Here is a 23,331-nt window from a genome sequence, read left to right as displayed (position 1 = left end):
TTGGAATTTCAGCCTTTCTCATTGGACAAACCCATCCTTAAAAGCCTCACGTTAGTGACCCGAGTCCAGTCTGCGGTTCTTTCAGATACTAAGAAGATGAGGAGGATGAGCTAGAACTCTCTTGGACCCCTAAGCATGTGCCAGGCCTCGTGCCTTCACTTTCCGTTCACCAAAGATCCTAGGATCTTAGCAGATGTCTCTCTTAGCTCTTTTTCACTTTCCACTGGGAAGAAACTCCCAATCACCATCGAGTCAGAACATCTTTGGAATTCCTCACTCTTCAAACCCGAAAGAAGATGATCGTGACTCCTACACTACCGAAACTCTAAACTATCAAGTCATTCATCCAAGACTGCATCCCATTCTGACCTTTTTAGTCTAGAGTGTGTGGTATGGATAGTGCACTGTGATTGGATGTTATTGTTTACCGTGCATGGAATGGTGTTCTTTGATTGGTGGAGCGGATATATTGCATTCTGCAAAAAGGCTTTTGTCGTGGTTTGGAAAAAAAGGAAGAAAACATGGCCTTAGAACTCTGCGATTATCGACTTTTCAGACTTTTTTATTGTAATAGCATTTATCGCGTTTTAGAACCAAACTCTTCATATATATCTATGTTTTGTTGAATATTTACCCTACTTCAGCTGAATTAAGTACAGGAGAGCATGTTGACATGACCTGTGAAATGCAGTAGGAGGAAATGAGATAAAAATAGAGACATGGGTTATGGTTTTACATCAGATAAGCAATCTTCAAATATTGTATTGTAAATACCATGCTCTTAGAAAAGCACATCTAGTGGGCTACCACAGGAAACGAAAAGACAAATTTAGCAAAACATCACTGCATATGAAATATTTCACAGAGAGAAAGTTTCCAACATCCTGTCCAAACATCTTTTAATCATAACAAGGTGTAACTTTATTTGTCTAATCAAGAGGAAAATACTACGTTAATGGAATATGATTATAAATAGAATTATTAATAATAAAGAGAATAAATTAATAATACTTGAGTATATGAGTAACAAAAGACGATAACATTTTATAATGTGAAATTTACTGTATAAATATGAAAAATAAGAAAATTATAATAACATTGGAAATTTTCATATCACCACTCTCATTAGTAACAAAGTGTAGACATGATGTAAATAAAATAATAAAATTAAGTAAAATTCATTGTCATGTTTCTTAAATTATATATGGATTAATGTAGGCTGTTAACATCTATAGATAAACATCTATACAAAAGGGATTCAGTAAGATATTTTAAATAGATTTGAAATCTCGTTTAATAAGGTTGCATTAATTTGTTAAAAAATACAGTAAAAATAGTAAATTCGCTATTTGAAAGAACTAGTTTCTATTTGAAAATATTTAATATATTTCATTAGCTACTCCAGCTTTCAGTGTCACATGATCCTTCAGAAATCATGCTGATTGCTGTTTAAGAACCATTTCTTATTATTATTATAGCTGTTATATATCTGAATTGTATACTGCTCAAACACATTTGTTGAGGTGTTTCCATTTTTCAACGTGAATTATTTTAAATGATTTCTAATTGGCACGTTTTACATTTTCATTGCGTGTGTACAATGCAAGACAGGGAACATAACATCATAAGGCATACACTGGCATGCAAAAAAAGCAAGATTTGATATTTAATGGACTATAACAAAGATAAGTCAGGACAGTATACTAAAATTGGTCTATTCTGGCAATGAGAGACATATGTTTGAAGTACATTCGTTGAAGTATTTGAAAGCAAACCATATTCTCACAAAATCATGAAGAAATATATGCTAATAGTCCTCATTATAAAAACAAAATAATAATCAACTTAGATAAACAATTAGAGGAAATGAGGGGCAGTAAGGGACCTGGATGACAGCTAGGTGCGCTTGCCCAAAATCAGTTGGAAATCACTGGAATACAGACTACTTTTTTATGCTTTTTGGAGATGTGGCCTGTATAAATCGTCATTGTATGCAAAACTGAGATTCAGCAACAACATTTGAGTCAGTTATGGAGTTACATATGGTGATTTTGTCTGAAACAGCGCCCCCTATGGCACAGCTGATATTAGTGGGCTGGTAACAGTTGTACACAATGGTTTGGTTGATGGTCCAAGTTTTGGACTCGTTATCTACTGAATTACCGTTGTAGACTATGCTCGTCAGGCTTGGATTAAGCCCGGCCCATCTGACGAAGCTTTGTGGGTATCCGCCCGCTGCCGAGCAGTTCAACTGACAGCTCATTCCTGTGCTGGCACCGTCGCGTTCAAGTTCAAGTTCAAGTTGAAGTTCACTGCAGTCTGTCATCATGATTGTGGGAATAATGTACTCGGCTGAAAAAAAGGAGAGAGCAATGGAATAAATGACATTTAAAATGAAATTAATTTCACTTCCCCAAAACCCAAATCAATACAAGCATCCCGGAATCCTTAAGCCTCGTTCAGGCTGTCAGCAAAAATCTGAGTTTGTGCATGTCCAAATGAAATCCGGTATAGAGGACTGACTGTCAACACAGTCTATAAGTCTCCAATAAGAACAAGCATGTGTGCCCCTGCGGACAGACTTACATACACTGTAAACCCTAATGTTGAGTTTACTTAAACAATCAAGTAATGTTGACTAAACATTGACTAAACTATTTTGGCCCTGTCACTTAAAAATATGAGTTAATTTAACTAATTTACCTTCAAAATGCATAAACTTAAGATTTCAAGTGTTGTGAGCTCAAAATCATGAGTAATCCTTTGGAAAAACTCAACATCACTCTGTTCTTCCTTTAATGTGATTGGCCATGGGAGGAATTCTGCCTAGCAACAAGAGAACAAAAGCACTTTGGTGGATTGGTGGATTACAAAATTGGTCCTTTTGGTCTGTTTGGTCAATTGGTTGCTGACACCACATTTCAACAGGAAGTTTTTCTTCGTGCACTATGTTCGGTGAGTAAAATAATGTAGATATAAAGTTATTTTGTGTGATTTCTAATAGTGAAATATGTTAATTTAAATCCTTGTGGTACGTGATTTTGATGAGTATTTGATGAAGTTGCCCAATCTTTTCCTTTGAGAGAAAGAACATGGCAGCTAACGTTACTGCTTAACTCGGTAGACCATGTGGGTTAGTTTTTCCCAGGAAACTTTGTCAGTGTCGCTATTAATTAACATTATTTTTAGTATAATGTTCTCTATGTATGATTGAGAAGTCGATTTTTTTCATATTTTGACTTGTAAAGTATGAATTGTAGGTTCATTTTGTGTTATAAGATTGCTAGCAGAGATGAAACGCAAATAAACCAACCCCTATATACGCATATTTAAATTATATTTCACAAAATGGCTTCAATATACACACACACACACACACACACACACACACATGAACACACTTTAAGAGTTTATAAACATCATTCAGAACTGAAATGAGAATGGCTCAAAATCTGTATTGCATTTGAATGTACTAATTTGCCATAATGCTCTAATTTCCTTAATAAAATGTTAATATTATCTTAGCCAACATTAATTTGTAATTATTTTTGTATTGTCATTTAGAAATTTCTGTTATCAGGTAAAATGTATTTTAATTGCACTTTATTAAATTCCTGTTTCTGTCATTCTGATTCGAATTCGAATTCAATTCCTGTCTGGTTCATTTGATTCAAAGTCACTCTCATAAATTGAATATGAGTCGATCCAACAATTCGTTCTCTGAAAATACTTAACTGGCAAGTAGAAACTTAAAGTTGGACTTGTGTAGAATGGAAGGAAGGCTCGGTAAGGAGTCAACTCCTTCATCTACTGAGGGGCCATTCGTTTGGAGAAGGAATTACCCCTCCCCTACCACGGGACCTTAGGGCCAAAAGAAGGCCCCAGTTACCGGCAAAACGTTCTTATGTTCTCTATGGTTATTATTACAGTTCTTTGTGTTATTGGTGTCAGGTCATCTCAAGCTATTTTTGGAATAGATGCAACTTAACCTTTTGAAATGTGTCTCTCTTAACGTAAATGGGTTAAATAACCCAATAAAAAGGGGAAAGGTTCTTAATAAATTTAAAAAAGAAAAGGCAGACATAATTTATCTACAGGAAACTCACCTCTCTGATACAGAACATGAAAAATTGAAAAACTTTGGATTCAGAAATTCTTTTTATAGCTCGTTTAAAGGAGGTAGTAAAAGAGGAGTAGCTATTTTAATCTCTAATAAAATCAAGTTTGAATGTTTGAAGGAATTAAAAGACAAAGATGGCAGATATATAATGCTTAAGGGGAAATTGGAGGAACATTAACATTTATGCCCCACCTGAATCTGAAAAATCCTTTTATAAACCAGTGTTTGATATTATTACTCAAGAAACGGAAGGGATACTGATTTGTGGAGGCGACTGGAACGTTGTATTGAATTATTCTCTGGACTCCAGCAGTACGAAAAAGAATAGTAAAACACATCTGACTCGTTACATTAACACAAATTTGACAGAATTAGGGGTAATTGATGTTTGGAGAGAATGTCATCCTCTGGAAAGGGATTATACATTCTATTCGGCCCCACACTCAGTTTACACAAGAATTGATTACTTCTTTAGGAATGTTGAAGATCGTTTTAGAATCATGGAATGTGGGATAGGAACAGCTGATTTATCAGACCACTGTATTCTATATTTACTTTTAGATCTCAGCAGGAGAGTTAAAAATACTACTTGGAGATTGAATGTGGGGTTGCTTAACGATTCAAAATTAGTGGATAATTTAAAAAAAGAGATAAATACTTATAAGAAAGAAAATGATAAAGAAGATACAGATCCTACAATGTAATGGGATGCTATGAAGGCAGTAATTAGAGGTAAATTAATATCCTATGCCTCATTCATTAAGAAGAAAAGACTTTTAGATTTTCAAGCTGCCTCGAAAGAATTGGGAAATTTAGAACATCTACATAAAATCAATAAAAACCCAGAAACACTAAATAAAATTAGTAAGAAGAAGAATTGATGAAATATTAACAAAAGAAGTAGAAAAGAAAATTCGATATCTAAAACAAACATACTACGAAGGAGGTTCCAAATCAACCAAATCTTTAGCCAGACGATTAAGAAATAAACAACAACTTAATTCCATACATTAGATTAGAGATCCCAACACCAAAAATTTAGTTTATACGCCAGAAGAGATCGAGATAGTGTTTGAAAAATATTATGCAAACCTTTACGCTCAACCTGCAGCAGCAGATGATGCAACAATTAAATCTTTTTTGGATTCATTAGACCTTCCATATATAGGAGAATCACAAAATGCTACGATAGGTGCATTAATTACGGAAAAGGAATTGGAGAATACAGTAAAAAGAATGAAATCCAATAAGGCACCGGAAATGATGGATTCCCTATAGAATGGTACAAGATGTTTAAAAAAGAGTTGAATCCAATGCTGCTAGCTTCATTTAATCAGACACTTAAAAATGGTGTTCTCCCTCCATCATGGAAAGAAGCCATAATAACTGTTATACATAAAGAGGGAAAGGACAAGGAATTCTGTGGACATTATAGACCTATATCAATACTGAACTGTGATTACAAGATATACACATCCATTTTATCTAACAGATTCCAAACATTCATGTCTGATTTGATAGAGGAAGACCAATCAGGGTTTATCAAAGGGCGACAAACTGCAGACAATATTAGGAGAACCTTGCATATTGTAGAAGAAGTTCAGAAAAAGAAAGGAAAGTGCCATTTTGCTAAGCTTAGACGCGGAAAAAGCTTTCGACTGCGTTAGCTGGAGGTTTCTGCATCTTAGCTTGGAAAAACTAGGCTTTAACCCACAATCAGTCAGATGTGTTAAAACATTGTATCAGGATCCAAAAGCTAGAATTAAAATAAATGGTAACCTCACAAATTGGTTCAAACTGGAAAGATCCACACGGCAAGGGTGTGGATTATCCCCCACCCTTTTTGCAATTTTTATAGAACCTTTGGCACAAGCGATAAGACAAGATAAGGAAATAGAAGGAATTCAAATTAGAGACGTTGAACACAAAATTGGGCTATTTGCCGATGATATTTTAATATATTTAAAACAACCAGACAAGTCTTTACCACATTTAATGAACCTATTGCAACATTTCGGTTATCTGTCAGGCTATAAATTGAATATAGGGAAAACGCAAGTTCTTCCTCTAAATTTCCTCCCATCCACAGAAATGACTCAGAAGTATGATTTTAAATGGAATAAGAAATTTATTCAATATTTGGGAATAAATATTCTAAATTGTATAAAATCAACTATGAAGCCCTAAATCAAAAACTTTATAAAGACATGGAAAGGTGGGGCGTCTTATTGTTAGACTTATGTCAGAGAATTGAAATAATCTAAATGAATGTGCTGCCAAGAGTATTATACTTGTTTCAATCTTTGCCAGTGCCAATACCGAAGCCACAGTTTGTGGAGTGGAATAAAAAGATTTCAAGATTTATTTGGAACGGGGCTAAACCTAGAATCAAGTTCTCAACACTTCAACTACCAAAGAAATAGGGAGGATTGGCGCTGCCAAACTTTGAAGAATATTTTATCGCCGCTCAACTGAATCATATGATTAACTGGTGTATTCCGGATTTTACAGCAAAGTGGAAACAAATAGAGTTGAACACTGATGAGTACCAGGTACGGGCCATGATTGCCAGTAAAAAGATGCTCAAAGAAAATGAAAACAAGTTGGATTCAATAACCAAATTCACCTTAGAGGTCTGGTTCAAATTAGTAAAAAGGTATAAAATGGAGAAGGAGATAAAGATATTTAGCTGGTTGGCGTGCGATTCAAATTTTAAACCAGGAGTTTTGAATTCTAAATTTAAAAACTGGACTAATAAAGGTTTGAACATACTAAGTAATTTTATTAAAAAAGGGGAAATTATAAGCTTTCAGAATTTAAGACAAAAATTTGATTTGGAACATCAAGACTTCTATATGTATCTTCAGGTTAGAGACCATTATCAAAAGGAGATAAGGCCAGAACTCCCGGGTAAAGTAAATGTTATAACTGAAATTTTGGGGTGTGCTTATAGAAACAAAGGAGAAAAGTTGATATCTAAATTGTATCAGGGATTGGTATCCAACAGAAGAACTTCGACACTTTATATTAGAGATAAATGGAAAAAAGAGTTATTAGTAGAAATATGTGATGACGAATGGTATGACATATGTAAGAGTGTTGTCTCTGCGTTGTGTTGAGATCAGATGGACAGCAAATCGCACTTTAAGATGTTTATTCTGTTGACAGTGAATATACAACAGCGGTGATCAGTTTCAGCAATCACCCTCGTGCATTCACGGCCATTCTTACTCTCGACTGGCGCGAGTCTAAATGACTCTTTTACATAAACTACTACATAATAAACAGCAATTAATAACATATTTGAAACTGGTCTGTACCTGTTGACAGTGAATATACAACAGCGGTGATCAGTTTCAGCAATCACCCTCGTGCATTCTATTGGAAGTGAACATTAAACTTGATATTACAATACATATAACAGTGACACAAACCCAAATCATACAACATACTTCTAAACACACGTATAACTCAGTATTATCCCCTAAAATGGTTATATAATTACTCAAATATATTTAATACACGGAGCACTCACTCACCGCGGCCATTCTTACTCTCGACTGGCGCGAGTCTAAATGACTCTACCGGAACCAGTTCATAATTCTACCAGATCTGGGCGGAGAGTGCAATTAAAGGGCCATACATGAAAATAACTTTAGCAAGTGGAAATACATATTCGACCTGTTACACTCCCCCCTGCTGAATTCCACTTGCTTCTACACAGAATAGCAAAATAATAACCAAAATTACATCAGGTACAGAACCTCAAGAACCATATACATTAATAATAGAGAAGAGAAAACAAAACAAAACACAGAAAGTGTTCAAAATTTCGTGAAATTGTCAGTTCAATTCAGTGTAAACACTATTCCCTACAGGAATTCAAGTGGAAAGAGGGGTGGCCAATCCCCTAGACACTCTTAGATAAACATGCCCGTTACATGTTAGCTAAACAATGACAATTTCTACATTTGGACACACAAGTTGCTCAGCAGTGAGACATCACTCCAGTCTCAAATTAATAGATCACAATCTCTTAAAATAACCAAAATACATCAATATAAACATCACAGTAACATTTGCATTAACTAATACTGCAAAATGTATACCAGAAAGCAAAGAAAAGAAAAAGATGAGTTAACATACAAAACTCAAGCAACATACTCATGTTTACCCCAGAACTTTTTGCTGGTTCATTATCTCAATGAATCTCGTCACTGGTTTAAACAATCTACCAGCTCTGGATCTCACACGACTTAGTGAACTTCCAGCAGGGGAGTTATGAACACTGATATTTGACACTGAATTGTTTCCCTCAAAACAACCACCAATAGGCGTTGAAACACTCAAAGAAACATAAACAGATTTATCAACTTGCTCTGCAGAGGATTTATGTACATTCCTGTCCATACTCTCAACATCCTCATTACCCTCTGGTCCCAGCTGGGTAGTGTTAGAACTGTCAATCACATTATGGTCTAATTCATTAGCCTGAGTGGCATCCACAGCCTGTGTTGGTTCAAAAACATCTGTAGCTTCCTCCACATTATCCAAGTCTGCATCATCAGAAGGTAGCTGTGATACCCACTCTCGTGTTCTGTAATTGGTAGCATCCTCAGACACATCAGCAACCACAGAATCGACACTCTCTGAGCCACTCAGGTGGCTTTCGGATGGCTCACCTTCCAAGTCATCATCAGGAAGTGGAAGAAAGTTAACTGGCATCAGAAGGTTACGATGTACAGTCTTCACAACACCAGTACCACTGTGCTGAATCCTGTAGGTATGACTGTCTGCATTAAGACCAACAACAGTGTACACAGTATTCTCCCAAAGGTCAGCAAGCTTCCGCTTTCCACGTGCTCCCTTGTTGGCAAGCAAAACTCTATCACCAACATTAATTGGTCCCCCCTTGACTCTCCTATTGTACAAGTCAGCATGTCTCTTAAGCTGTTTCTTGGCAGATGTCTGTGCAACACACATTGCCTCCTTCATATCTCTCCGAAGAGCCTGGACGTAATTGTCATAGTTTCCAACATCAGGATCGTCTAGAACAGTTCCAAACACCAGGTCAATGGGCAGGCGTGGAATCCTCCCAAACATCAAAAGGAAAGGAGCATACCCCGTGGTTTCGTGGATGGTGCAATTATACGCAAAAGTCAAAGATTTTAGTACTTGCGGCCATTTGTGCTTGGTCTTCGCAGGCAGAGCACGTATCATATTGCCCAGCGTCCTGTTCATCCTCTCGCAAGCTCCATTCCCCATTGGGTGATATGGAGTTGTCCTCGATTTTTGGACTCCAGCGACATTCAACAACTCAGCGATCAGAGCACTCTCAAAGTTGGCTCCTCTATCAGAATGGACACGGCCTGGGAAGCCATAAACACAGAAGTAGTTATGCCACAGTTGATGCGCCACTGCTTTTGCAGACTGATTAAGACACAAGAAGGCATTAGCCATCTTTGTGAAGTGATCTGTAACAACAAGAACATCCAGGGACCGGTTGGCAGAGTCCTCCGCTGACCAAAAGTCTATGCAGACGAGTTCAAGGGGCTCTGTTGTAATGATGTTCTCCAACGGTGCACGACCCTCCGGTTCTGGTGTCTTGCTGATCACACATCGACGACAGCACTTCACATACTCTTTCACATCCTTCTCTAGGCCAAGCCAAAAGAACCTTTGCCGAGCAAGATACAGAGTCCGCTGCTGACCTTGGTGTCCTGCTTGATCGTGAATGCCTTTCAACACCATGGTTTTCACTGCTTCAGGCACGACGTACAGGTAAGTTTTTTTCTTGGTGAAACTATTCTTTGAAACCCTATGCAACACACCATTCTTCATCAGCAGGTTTCCCCAGTGTTTCATAAACCTCAAGACAGCCTTCGGCTCGTTCATTCGTTCCCTCCTATTTGGCCTCCGTCCTCTCTCAACAAAGCAAATCACTCTTTTTACAACATTATCATCCTGTTGTATCTTCATTAGATAATCATGGGACAGCACATCAATGTCCGGCGATTCTGACGGCATTATCGCTTGTGGAAGGTGAGGCAGCAACAAGGCATGTGACTTGGAGTTATCATTATGCCTGCATGAGTGCAGAACAGCTTCCACTTCCTGCTTTGACATTGTTCCAGGTAAGGAAACTTTAGCTGTATGACAGGCAATGGCCACTCCTTCAGTATCAGAGGAACTGTCAAGGGGGTGAGTAGACCAACGGAAGACATCTTGGACACAGCCTGTGCGCACAGCTGCAGCTTCTGCCAGCAATTTATCATAAGGGACTCTTGTCAGCCGATGGAGTACACTAGGGTGCACAAAGGGCTCTCGACTCAGGGCGTCAGCAACTACGTTTTTTGGACCAGGAATGTACTTAATATCAAACTGGTATGGTGCTAGTTTAGCAACCCATCTGTGTTCACAAGCATCCAATTTTGCTTTGGACAGAATGTACGTTAAAGGGTTGTTGTCTGTCCAGACAGTAAATTTCTGACCCCTGAGCCAGTGATGGAATTTGTCACAAATTGCCCATTTCATGGCATAAAATTCTAACCTATGTGCAGGATATCTCGACTGAGCATAGGTAAGCGACTTGCTCGCAAAAGCAATCGGCCTGGCTGTTGTCCCATTGCTAGGAACCTGTGACAATACGGCACCAAGCCCATTACTAGAAGCATCTACTGAGAGTAGGAAGGTTTCATTGAAATTTGGATGAGCCAATAAGACTTGATCAAGCAAAGCCTGCCTTAATTTGTGAAACGCTCGACTGCATTCCTCAGTCCAATCCGAAGCAGACAACTCTCTTTGACACATTCGACGCTTCCATTTTCCACGAGGAACCTTTCTTCCAGCTGTAAGACTGAACAATGGTTTAGCAATGGCTGAACAGTCTTCAATAAACTGCTGGTAAAACACTACCATACCCAGAAAAGACCGTATTTTCTGCTGGCAGGGGACATTGGTACCCTCAACCATGAGATCATCCTCAGTGACAGAAGCAATGGCTGTGACTTTTTCTGGATCGGTAGCAATACCATCCGCACTGATGATGTGACCCAAAAATTTGACCGAACTCCGCAAAAGGTGACATTTCTTCGGAGCAAGCTTGAGATTGTGAGTCTTGAGACGCTTAAACACCATTTCCAAGCGCTCCAGCGCCAGCTCTTCGGTGGGTGCAAATACCAGGACGTCATCCAGATAACACAATAGACTGTTGAAATTCTGATCCCCGAATATAGTCAACATCATCCGCATGAAAGTGGCCGGACTATTACACAGTCCCTGTGGTAAACGATTATATTCGTATAACCCAAAAGGTGATGTAAATGCTGTGTATTTCCGGTCATCTTCATGAACTTCTACATTATAGTAGCCAGATGTGAGGTCCATGGTTGAAAAATAGGTATTTCCTCCCAAAGCGGCAAGAGCATCTGCTTGATGGGGAAGGGGATGCGCGTCTTTGATTGTGCGAGCATTAATCCAACGAAAGTCTGTGCATATTCTCAAATCTCCTGACTTTTTCCAGACTAGAACAAGAGGTGATGCAAATTCGCTACTAGATTTTCGTATGATCTCACGTTCTTCCATCTCATTCAAAGCTTGCCGAAGTTTGTCATATTGATTTGGAGCAAGGCGTCGATACGGCAACCGAAAGGGCTTGTCGTCACTCAGGCGGATACGATGAACAAAGCCTGTTGCTTTTCCACAGTCCAACTTGTGTCTGGAAAAGATAGAATGATACTGAGAGACAAGCTGCACCAGTTTTGTTTTGCAGGCTGCAGACACTTCACACGACTCCACATCCAAGTCAGTTAAACCCAAGTCGTGTAAGACTGCCGTGTCATCAGCAGAACAGGAGTTGTTAGGTCCCAGTTTGACTGGTAAACTTAGAGCATCGGTTACACTCATCTCATCCTGTCTGTCGGTTAAAACATCAGCTGTTCTCTGAACTTTTTGCTCTAAATCAAATGAGGAACCATCAGAAAACTCAGAACAGTCAAAATCCTGCAAAGCCATGCAAGGAAAAGCATCAGCAAGTGTAGAATTCCTTTTCAAAGTCACTGCTCTCTCTGAAGGGTTTATCACTTTAAGCGGAACCCATCCATCTTCACGCATCAACGCTACGGTTTTCCCGACCAGCACTGTCCTTGGCCTTGATTTAACTCTACTGGGCTCCAAAATGACAGCACTGCCAGCTGAGATGTCATGAGTGCTTTGCAGTTTGGCCCAAACTAGGTTTTCAGTCATGGGTTCAAGTGATACTGCCTTTTTGATCTTTACCGTTCCCAATAGGTCAGGGACAGGACCATTTCTCCACTTCTCCACATTGGCTAGTAAATCAAGTAACTTGCTTTGCTCATTGATATCACACTCACGTTCAGACGCACTTATTAAAAACTCTGAAGAACCTCTCAGCTGAAGAATCAAATGTTTCAAGAGATTACTGCCTAGGATAAGATCATCACCCTGGCCTTTGACTACCAAAGTTGGAACAGTGACATGACAGCCGTAAACATTCATATCCAGCTCGCACACTCCTAAAGGGTTAGTTCTGGTGCCTCCACATCCAACCAAAACAACATCTGTCGGGGCAAGTGAAAGGTTTGACAACACACCAGTACTCAGCAATTGAGGTAAGATCTTGGAGCTCATGGTGCAAGCCATTGATCCAGTGTCAAGCATTGCTCTTGCCTCTACCTTTCCACCAATAATCACTGAAGTGTAGAAGAGATCTTCATATGGCTGAAGTTTCTGAGTATTTTGAAAGACAACTGTACATTGAGAACTACACTCTTCGCAAACACTTTTATATACAGATTCCTGATCGTAATCCAACAATGATCGGGGGTCATCATTAGGCCTTGCACTCACCCCCTCCACATGCAGGCCTAGTCGTTTCCCGTATGTGGAACAGCATCTGTCTCAGGCATCACACTAGCAGTGAAGGCTTTGGCTTTAGGACACTCTGCACGTGCATGACCTGATTTGTAACAAAGAAAACACAGATGATTTGCTCTGCAGTGAAAATGGGTGGTGTGGCCAACATCTCCGCACACCTCACATGGTAGAGTAGGCCTCACTCTGATTCTCTGTGACTTAAACGCATGCCGCTCTGTGCCAGCCTGACGACTTGATTGCCCATGCTCTAAGACACGTTCCAACATTGCTAAAATTCGCTCCATTGGTTCAACAGGTTCTGTAGGCTGAGTTTGACATAAAACAGCCTCAGGTTTAGCAGCTTTGCTAACCTTTGTTTCAGGAGGCTGGACAGCAACTTCCTGTTTCAAAAGAGAAATGGCCGGGGACGCTCTAGAAACAGAGCCACATCGTCTCTCTCTTCCATACTCCTCCAAACGTGCATGAACATCAGCCGCCGTCCATTGTTCCAAAGGCCTGCATTTGAATATAAGGGAAAGCTCAGGGTCAGGACAATGTCTGATAAACATTACTGTGAGCTCATTGGATAGATTGTCAATCTTCTTGTCCTGTCTCTTTAAACAGTCCTCAGCCATATCCATGGCCCTATTCAGCCTCAGCCAATAGTCAAAGGGATCCTCACCAGCGTGTGGAAGTGTGCCATAAAAATCAGCTAATGGCATGCTAGAAAAAGCTGTGTCACTGAAATGTTGTTTCAACAAATCAAAAATAGGACTCGGGCCTTTGCACAAATCAATTGAAGGGTTACTACGCAAGCCCACCCTCACAACTTCACGAGCCCGCCCCAAAAGCCTACTTAGGACTTCATCAGCTTGTTCTTCGATAGGCGTCCCTATCTTGCGCAAATATGACAGCACTATGGCTTCCCACTCATGTACAGTGTACGGCTCAGCTCGATCACCCCTAAAACAAACAGGTTCCTTGATTTCAGATTTTAGAACTCTGCTCAAAACAGATGAGTCTGCACTACTTGAACTGCAGACTTTAGACTCTAAACAGGAAGCAATGCTCTCCCCAATAGAGCGTCCCATTCGCTCTACCATCCCCACTATTAATTCCATCGACTCATCCCCTCTCAAGCTGGGTTGTTTCAGTCCACCTTCACTGAACTGGGGGGGTGGAGGACTTGAATTGACATTTACATCTTGCACAGCCTCTAAGGCAGACATTGGAGTAGATGTAACAGGAGTATAATCAAGTCTGCCTCTCCCAACTGACGGCATAGGAGTAAACATGAATAGACCTCTACCCCTTCCAAAACTGTTGTCTGAATCCATATCCTATATTGACAGTAGCACTGATGAACAACAACAACAAAAAAAAATATATATATATATATATATATATATATATTACTCAAACAAAAGGAAGAGAAAAAAAATAATTCTACCCTTTTTTTAACATAAATATGTAATTGTATTATTTCAAAATTTCAGAAAAGCACTTTCATAAAATTCAGAGTCCAAAGTTCAGTCAAAATGAATTTGCTGATGTTCAGAGTTCAAAGTTCAGTCACAATGAATTTGTTGATTTTCAGTCTCCCCAATAGTACTTTTCAATAACCCAGTCAAAAAACAAAACAAAAAAAATATATACGTAATTTTTTTTTTATTATTTTTTTTTTTTTTATATATATATATATATTCTTCAAAGGTTAATCTTCAACGGCTAGTATTGTCAAATAAGCGAATGTTGCCTTCAAATGGATACCACAATACCAGAACTTTGTTCCTCTCTGCAGTGAAACGTGTTCCTTCACTCCACCTTGTGGACAAAAACGGTATTGCAGCAAACAGCTCCGGCGCGAAAACTCTCGTCACCCACAGCACGAACTCCTCCGGAAATCTCCGACCAGACGACCCACCACGCTGTTTCCAGAGTCACGGTCACGGCACCATTGTAACAGTGTTGTCTCTGCGTTGTGTTGAGATCAGATGGACAGCAAATCGCACTTTAAGATGTTTATTCTGTTGACAGTGAATATACAACAGCGGTGATCAGTTTCAGCAATCACCCTCGTGCATTCACGGCCATTCTTACTCTCGACTGGCGCGAGTCTAAATGACTCTTTTACATAAACTACTACATAATAAACAGCAATTAATAACATATTTGAAACTGGTCTGTACCTGTTGACAGTGAATATACAACAGCGGTGATCAGTTTCAGCAATCACCCTCGTGCATTCTATTGGAAGTGAACATTAAACTTGATATTACAATACATATAACAGTGACACAAACCCAAATCATACAACATACTTCTAAACACACGTATAACTCAGTATTATCCCCTAAAATGGTTATATAATTACTCAAATATATTTAATACACGGAGCACTCACTCACCGCGGCCATTCTTACTCTCGACTGGCGCGAGTCTAAATGACTCTACCGGAACCAGTTCATAATTCTACCAGATCTGGGCGGAGAGTGCAATTAAAGGGCCATACATGAAAATAACTTTAGCAAGTGGAAATACATATTCGACCTGTTACACATATGTGAAACTCAACTATCCACATCTAGTTCTAGAAACTGGAAATTATTTTGTTGGAAAAATGTGGTAAGATTTTTTATAACACCAAAGATCAAGAGGGCTACCTCATCAATATGTCAGCCCTGCTGGAGGATGTGCGGTGAACAGGATGTGGGTCATGCACATATTTTCTGGCATTGCACAAAAATATCCCAATACTGGGATAGTATCTGGGAGGAATCAGGGAAAATACTTGGATATAAACTACCAAAGACATGCTTAGTACTGTACTTCGGAAGTCTAACAGAAAAGAAAATACAAAAGAAAGACAAATACTTAATTAAAATCCTTCTGGCAGCATCAAAAAAGGCCGTCCACCATCATTACACGAAAATGGTGTAAAAAGGACCCCCCAACCCTGGAAAACTGGAGAGACATTGTGGAGGAAATTCACAACATGGAAAGACTTACATATATATTAAGACTACAGCAAGAAATGTGTGAAGAGAGATGGAAAAAATGGACTTTATACACAAACTTGATTCACTATGACCACTGACACTGTGTTGTTAAAGTTCTTTTTGTTGTTGTAAAATTGGAAATATCATTAATAAACCTTAAGTGAAAAAAAAAAAAGATTATGAGTCGATCCTTCAATTCTACATTTAACTCAACCCTGTTGTCATACCTGTGACTTTGAGGAGAATCTCTGAGATTTCAGGTTTGTTGTTGATGAGAACAACACATTGATACAATCCTTCATCAGAGACAGAGATGTTTCTCATCTCCACACTGAGCTCCATTTCATTCACTTTGGTTCTGTCCCGGTACTCAGGCAACACATCCATCAGACGGCTTCTATAAAACCCGTCGACGAACTCTACTTTATAATTTTTAACTCTCTGTATGTACAAGCCTTCTACAGGAGTGCTGCGTTTCGAAGGACATTTGAATGTAACGCTGTGACCCAAAACAGCCGTGATGTTCTCCACTGCATCACTGTCACCTACACAAACACACAACAACAGAAAAAACTCAGATTTTACAAGCATTTCAGTCGACACTTATTATTATAGCTGATTATAATATGGCAGGTATACTAACATGTAAATAGTAACATGTGACTGTAGAAATTGTATACAAAAACAAATTAGTGTTATTCTTTTTTAACTCTGGTGTGAATAGCATTATGCTGCTAATTATACAGACAGAAGATTTATAATTTTCAAACAAAACAGTTAAAAACTTTAATTCAATATCTGCAAAAGTTAGTATATATAGAATAGTATATATATATATATATATATATATATATATATATATATATATATATATATATATATATATATATATATATTGCATTTTTGTCAACTTTTAGTCATTACTTTTAGTTAATCGTTTTAGCCAAACTGTTTTATATTGTAGTTTTCAAATTAAAATAATCATTAATTCTTCTCTCTTTAAACCAAATCCATTAAGCTTAATTGAATCAAGGACTGAATTTGGAAAATTTTTGGGTGAACTATCCCTTTAACAGAAGTGGAAAAAGAGCAACTTATAAAACTATTATATATATATTTTATTTTTTTTTTTTATTTATTTATTTAAAGAAGTACAATTAGACAAATACAACACAGATACAAATTAAACTTTTTTCAAATACTGTAGGTTTTACTTAACATGTATACAGTACATTTATTTAACATCTTTTGTTGGTTAACATTAATGACAGATAGGTATTTAATTTGGAATGCGGTCCAGACGGAAGGCATGCATGCATTACTGACACACATTCAGTTTTCACCCACCTGTTCACCTTCGCTTAATCCATAGCTGTATTTCCGTGAGATACTAAATACACGATAAACATTTGGACTATTGTGTGTGTATTTGAGCGCTGAGAACTGATCGCGCGCTGTATGTGAGAACTGAGGAAGTGGAGCGTGCGCGCGGGAGAGAGAACACTTCTGTCAGCGTGATTTCGCCTATCCCGCCTTTACTAACTTTAAGTTAATCGACAACTAATTGTGACTCCCGGGAAAAACGGGACATCTGGTTACCTTACCCCTACCACTTCGGGTGCTGAGGCCATTGTTTCAGATCGCTAGTTCGCGTTTTATTAGTCTATCCATCCACTGCAGCTGCCATGAGAATAGATAAACGGCCCTTATCCGATCGCAATCCAATGACAGGGACGCACATTTTGAAAGACAATAGCCTATAGGATGCATTTTGAATGTCCAGTAGTCCTCAAATAATATTATAGTCCAGTCTCGTCTAGTTAACGAAAACGCGGTATAAATTTCGTCATAATTTCATCACCAGATATTATTTTTAGCTCGTCAATGTCTCTCTTAGTCACATTAAACATGTTTGTTAACGAATATTTTCCGTTGTCGTCTTCGTTAACAAAATTCACACCCCTATATATATATATATATATATATATATATCCACCGATCTGGTCTTTATGGCGGTGTGACTCAATCCTCTCCTCAGTAAAGACACATGAAAACACACTTTGCATAAAGAAAAAAAAGAAACAACTAAAGTACCCTCAATCAACAATATTCTCTCTGATAAACTAAAATTCTAAGCATCATGTTTGAAGGAAACCAGCATTGCTCATCACCTGCAGAGTACCATCCTAAAAGTAAAGTATGCTGGTAGCAGCCTCATGCTGTGGGCTGTTTTTCAGACTCTTCAGAGTAGAAGAAATGGTCAATGCACCAAAATATTGAGAGTGCCTTAATGAAAACCCAGTCCAGAGCATTCAGAAGCTCAGACTGGGCAGAAGGTTCACCTTTCAACAGGACAATGACCCTAAACACAGCTAGAGTGGCTTATAGACGATTCTGTGTGTGTCCTTGAGTGGCCCAGACACAGCCTGAGCTTAAACCTATTTGAATATTTCTGGAGAAACCTGAAAATGTTTGCCAGCCCCCATCTGACCTGACAGAGCTTTTTTGGCAGATAATTGCCAAATGATGATGAGCAAAGCTTGTCACATCCAAAAAAATAAATAAAAATAAAATAAAATACCTTGAGACTGTAAAGGTGCTTCAGCTAAATATTTAGTTAAGGGTACACCATACTGACAAAGCATGAATACTTATGCAATGTACTTTCAGCTTTTTTTTTTTACATTTACAAAGTTGTGACAATTCGGTTTTTGCTTTGTCAATTTTTAATGTTTTTGAAATAAGTTTCTTCTGCTCATCAAGCCTGCATTTATTTGGTCAAAAATACAGAAAAAACATATTAAAGTATTCAAAAAAATATTATTACAACTTAAAATAATAGTTTTCTATTTGAATATACTTTAAAAAAAAATAATTTATTCCTGTGATGCAAAGCTGAATTTTCAGCATCATTCCTCCAGCCTTCAGTGTCACATGTAACATCAGTCGATCACATGATCATTTAGAAATCATTCTAATATTCTGATTTTTTATGAGTGTTGGAAACAGTTCTGCTGTCTCTTATATTTGATCAATAAGAGGTTAAAAAGAACTGCATTTATTAAAAATAAAATAAAAATTCTAATAATATATATTCTAATAATATATTTTCTTTACTACCACTTTTGATCAATTTAACACATCCTTGCTGAATAAAAGTATTGATTTTATTTAAAAAAAGAAAGAAAAAAAAATTACTGACCCCAAATTACTGACCAGTAGTGTATATTGTTATTACAAAATATTTATATTTTAAAAACATAGCTTCTTTTTTTTTTTTTACTTTTTATTCATCAAAGTGTCCTAAAAAAGTATCACATGTTCTGAAAAAATATTAAGCAGCAGAACTGTTTCCAACTTTGATAATGAATCATTATATTAGAATGATTTCTAAAGGATCATGTGATAAAGATCCTAAAAATTCAGCTTTGCATCACAGAAATAAATGATATTTTAAAGTATAATAAATTTAAAAACAATTATTTTAAATTGTAATAATATATCACAATATTACAGTTATTACAGTGTGTGTGTGTGTGTTATACAAGTATAAGCATTATTTGGACAGCTGAAATTAATTAATTATTCTGTACCAGATTGACGAGAAGAAAAAAGTACGAAGAAGGCTTTGAACAGTTTATGATCCAAAGCATACAGCATCATCTGTGAAACATGGAGCGTGCATGGCTTCCAATGTGGATGTGGCTTCCTTTATCAGTGGAGATGACTGTGGACTTCAGGAGAAACCCCCCTGCACTCCCCCCACTCACCATCATGAACAGCACTGTGACTGCAGTGGAGTCATTCAGGTTCCTGGGCACCACTATCTCTCAGGACCTGAAGTGGGACATTCACATTGACTCCATTGTGAAAAAGGCCCAGCAGAGGTTGTACTTCCTTCGCCAGCTGAGGAAGTTTAACCTGCCACAGGATCTGCTGAAACAGTTCTACTCCACCATCATCGAATCCATCCTCTGCACTTCAGTAACTGTCTGGTTCAGCTCAGCTTCTAAATCTGACCTCAGAAGACTACAGAGGGTAGTCCGGACTGCTGAGCGAATCATCGGTTCAACCCTCCCATCTATTCAAGAACTGTACTTATCCAGAGTGAGCAAAAGGGCTGTTAAAATCACTCTGGACTCCTCACATCCAGCACACTCCCTCTTTGAACTGTTGCCATCTGGTCGACGCTACAGAGCACTGAGCACCAGAACGACCAGACACAGGAACAGTTTCTTCCCTCAGGCAATCCATCTTATGAACAGCTGATACACACTGAACACACTGAACACACTACACTTTATATTTATATACACATACACTTATTTTATCTAACACACATACTTAGTATACACTTAAATTTTGCACATAATATACATGTACATACATAACTGCATTTTTGGAATATACCTGCCTACAATTGTCAATTTGTATACTGTCATTTCTTATCTACTTATTTGTATTTTTTGTATTTTTATATTCTTTTATTATGTGTTTTATGTTCTGTCGCTGTCATTCTGTTGTACTGCAGAGCTTCTGTCACGAAAACAAATTCCTCGTATGTGTAAACATACCTGGCAATAAAGCTCATTCTGATTCTGATTCTGATTCTGAGCAGTGTGAAGGCATGAGCGTGCATGGCTTCCAATGGCACTGGATTACTGCTATTTATTGATGACATGACGGAGGACAGAAGCAGCCGGATAAATTCTGAAGTGTACAGTGACAAAGCTGATTGGGCGGCACTTCATAGTAAAATTGGACAATGACCCAATGGATTTTTAGACAAGTTACCATTAAACACTAACTAAAAATGTGAAATTCTGCCATCTTACCAGATGTAGCTGTTAACAGTAGCAAGGTCACGACCAAGACCAAGCTAAAAACACACACAAGCAAGAGCAACGATTAGAGACACAAACATTATCACTCACAATCATGTGAATTTGCATTCACCTAAAAAAAATGTACATTTTTAAATGTATGATAAAATGTATGATAATCTTTAAATAAAAATAACTGCAGCATCAGGCCTTAATCGAAGACTTGTACTTGCTTTTGATTACTGATCTTCACTATTTAAAAAACATTCTTTATTGCATCAATTATTTCATTAAACGTCTTTCCAAGTTTCTTTAGAGTGGAAAAAATTTATTTGTAGCCTAATGTTTCTTCAAACTAAGAAAAAAGAACTGCTCACTGAAATGTTCTTTTTGAAACCCAAAAATTCAAGGGGTTGAACAAAAATATAACATAAAATGCTATGAATTCCACTGTTTTAGCAGTGCTCCCATTTTCAGGGGCTACAATGTAATTGGAGAAATATATATAATCATAATATTTATTTTGTTTATCATTAAGTCAAGTCACCTTTATTTATATAGCGCTTTAAACAAAATACATTGCGTCAAAGCAACTAAACAACATTAATTAGGAAAACAGTGTGTCAATAAATAAAAATGATAGTTAAAGGCAGTTCCTCATTAATAATATTTTGTTGAGAATACTTTGCAGGCAACTGCCCTTGAGTCTGGAACTTATCTATTTTTGCACTGGACCTCACGGAATATGAAATAAGATATTGCGTTTGTGTTCTTTAATTAGCGTGTTGCCAGTAAAAAAAAAAATTAGTAAAAAAATAAATGAAATTCATGCCCATCGTTTCTGTTTTAGAATTACATTCTCGCGCTAAGTCGTCCCGTTTAGTAAAACTGGCCCCTAGTCTTTACAGTGGCACACACTATGTATAAAACCCTGCATGTAATTTCCATTAATTAACAACTGTTTGAGTTGCCAACTCACAACTGTTTTATTTTTGAACACATTTATAGTTATAAAAGGAATAATTGCTTTTGACCCATAAAAAATATTACCACAAAGATGTTAGAAACATCATTTTTCTATGAAACTAGAAGCTGCAACCATGTTTAAAAAAAATACTAATGATTATTATTTTATTACAACAGCAAATAAGAAGATAAGGTAAGAACCCAAAACTTTTAACTCGCCTAACAGAAATTCTAACACTGTTTAGAGATATAATTATATCTATAAATTTATTCACTGACATGAATAATCTCAGACCTGATAATACATTTCTTATAATACAGAGAGAGAGAGCTGTGTCTGTACCTGTGAGTGTATAAGCAGTGCAGCTGTAAACTCATGCTGGTGGATGTGTGAACGGCAGAAACACTTACAGAGAGCAGACTGGCTCTCTGTCTCAGCATTAAAACATAGACTCTCAAAACAGGAACTACACACCTACACAAAGAGAAAGGGAGAAAAGTGATATCACCTGCTTGATCACTTCATATCACCAAATCCCACCGAACACGCTCTTGTCACAGACTACTAAACAACTAAAGAGAGAATGACAAACAGAACGGAATGAAAGAAAACCGATTGTCCTGCTGTGCTGTAAACAAAGAAAATCAACTAAAATAATTGGTCCATTTCACTGTAGAATGCATAAAAATAAAATAAACAAAGCTGCTTGTTAAAGCTTGTTAAAGCTGCTTGTCTTTCCTCCCAGCAATGCGGAAGAGATTAAATAAACACACAAATATAACAGATGGGTGAGAGATAAGTGCTCTTAAGTAACCTCAGATCGAACATCAACACAAACACTGCTGAAACTGTTTCTGAACTGTTTGAAAATGTTGAATAATTTAACTAAGCTGCAAAGTATATTGCTTATAATTAGGATATTGATACATTATAACATTACACTTCATGTCGGTATTATTTCAGAATGTAGCCTCTAATAAAATTTGATTTAGGCTTATACGTACCTTTTTTCTCTCTCTCTTCTGGAGAAAACTCTTCTGTCTGTGTGTGCAAGGTTTCACGTGACATAAAAATCATCATTGGAGGCACTTGTGTGCTCATTACATAAATATATTTCACATTGTCGGGCCCTGAGCAGTGCTGACATACTACCAACTATTTGGAATCTCACAATGCAAGAACTTGACCCTAGTATTTTTTTAAAGCTGCACATATTTTGAATATTTGATTATATTTTATAGTAAATTATTTATTGTATTATATTATATTATATAGTGAGCAGGTTAGATTTTGGCTTGTTGTAAAATGCCACCAAAATTCAAAATGATGAGATTAATTATTGATTGAATGATTGATTGCACATCCAAATCCTTTAACTTTTAACATTCAAAGTATTTCTTAAAATGCTATTTTGGGCTTAGGTAATTGTTCTGATGGAGTATAAGATGTGAACTGATGTAAAGACTTTTTAAACATTGAGTATATTTAAATATATTTTAATAATTAAATATAAATTGTTCATTGTCATTCACTTAGATTAATAATAAC

At 37.4% G+C, this 23,331-nt stretch overlaps 2 protein-coding genes across 2 annotated transcripts in view; both read right to left on the bottom strand.

Annotated features, from left to right (window-relative positions):
• The window catches only part of LOC132107683 (butyrophilin-like protein 10), a 62,715-nt gene extending 40,466 nt beyond the window's left edge, over positions 1-22,249 (bottom strand). Inside the window, exon 1 of the mRNA XM_059513826.1 lies at positions 22,230-22,249. The gene's annotated coding sequence lies outside the window, so the exon portion shown is untranslated. The remainder of the gene's footprint in view (positions 1-22,229) is intronic.
• LOC132107684 (T-lymphocyte activation antigen CD80-like) lies at positions 1,471-22,232 on the bottom strand. The gene is made up of 4 exons (XM_059513832.1): positions 22,126-22,232; positions 20,829-20,872; positions 16,221-16,538; positions 1,471-2,352 (listed from the first exon to the last, which is right to left on the bottom strand). Exons 1-4 carry the CDS (start codon positions 22,221-22,223, stop codon positions 1,985-1,987), a joined length of 828 nt encoding a protein of 275 aa, XP_059369815.1. The 5' UTR covers positions 22,224-22,232; the 3' UTR covers positions 1,471-1,984.
• Positions 22,250-23,331: the final 1,082 nt, after the last annotated feature.

The sequence above is a fragment of the Carassius carassius genome, chromosome 28, assembly GCF_963082965.1.
Source record: "Carassius carassius chromosome 28, fCarCar2.1, whole genome shotgun sequence".
In the NCBI taxonomy this organism is placed as follows: Eukaryota; Metazoa; Chordata; class Actinopteri; order Cypriniformes; family Cyprinidae; genus Carassius; species Carassius carassius.
The sequence above is the reverse complement of the archived record's forward strand: the minus strand, read 5'-3'. Positions and strand labels throughout refer to the sequence as shown.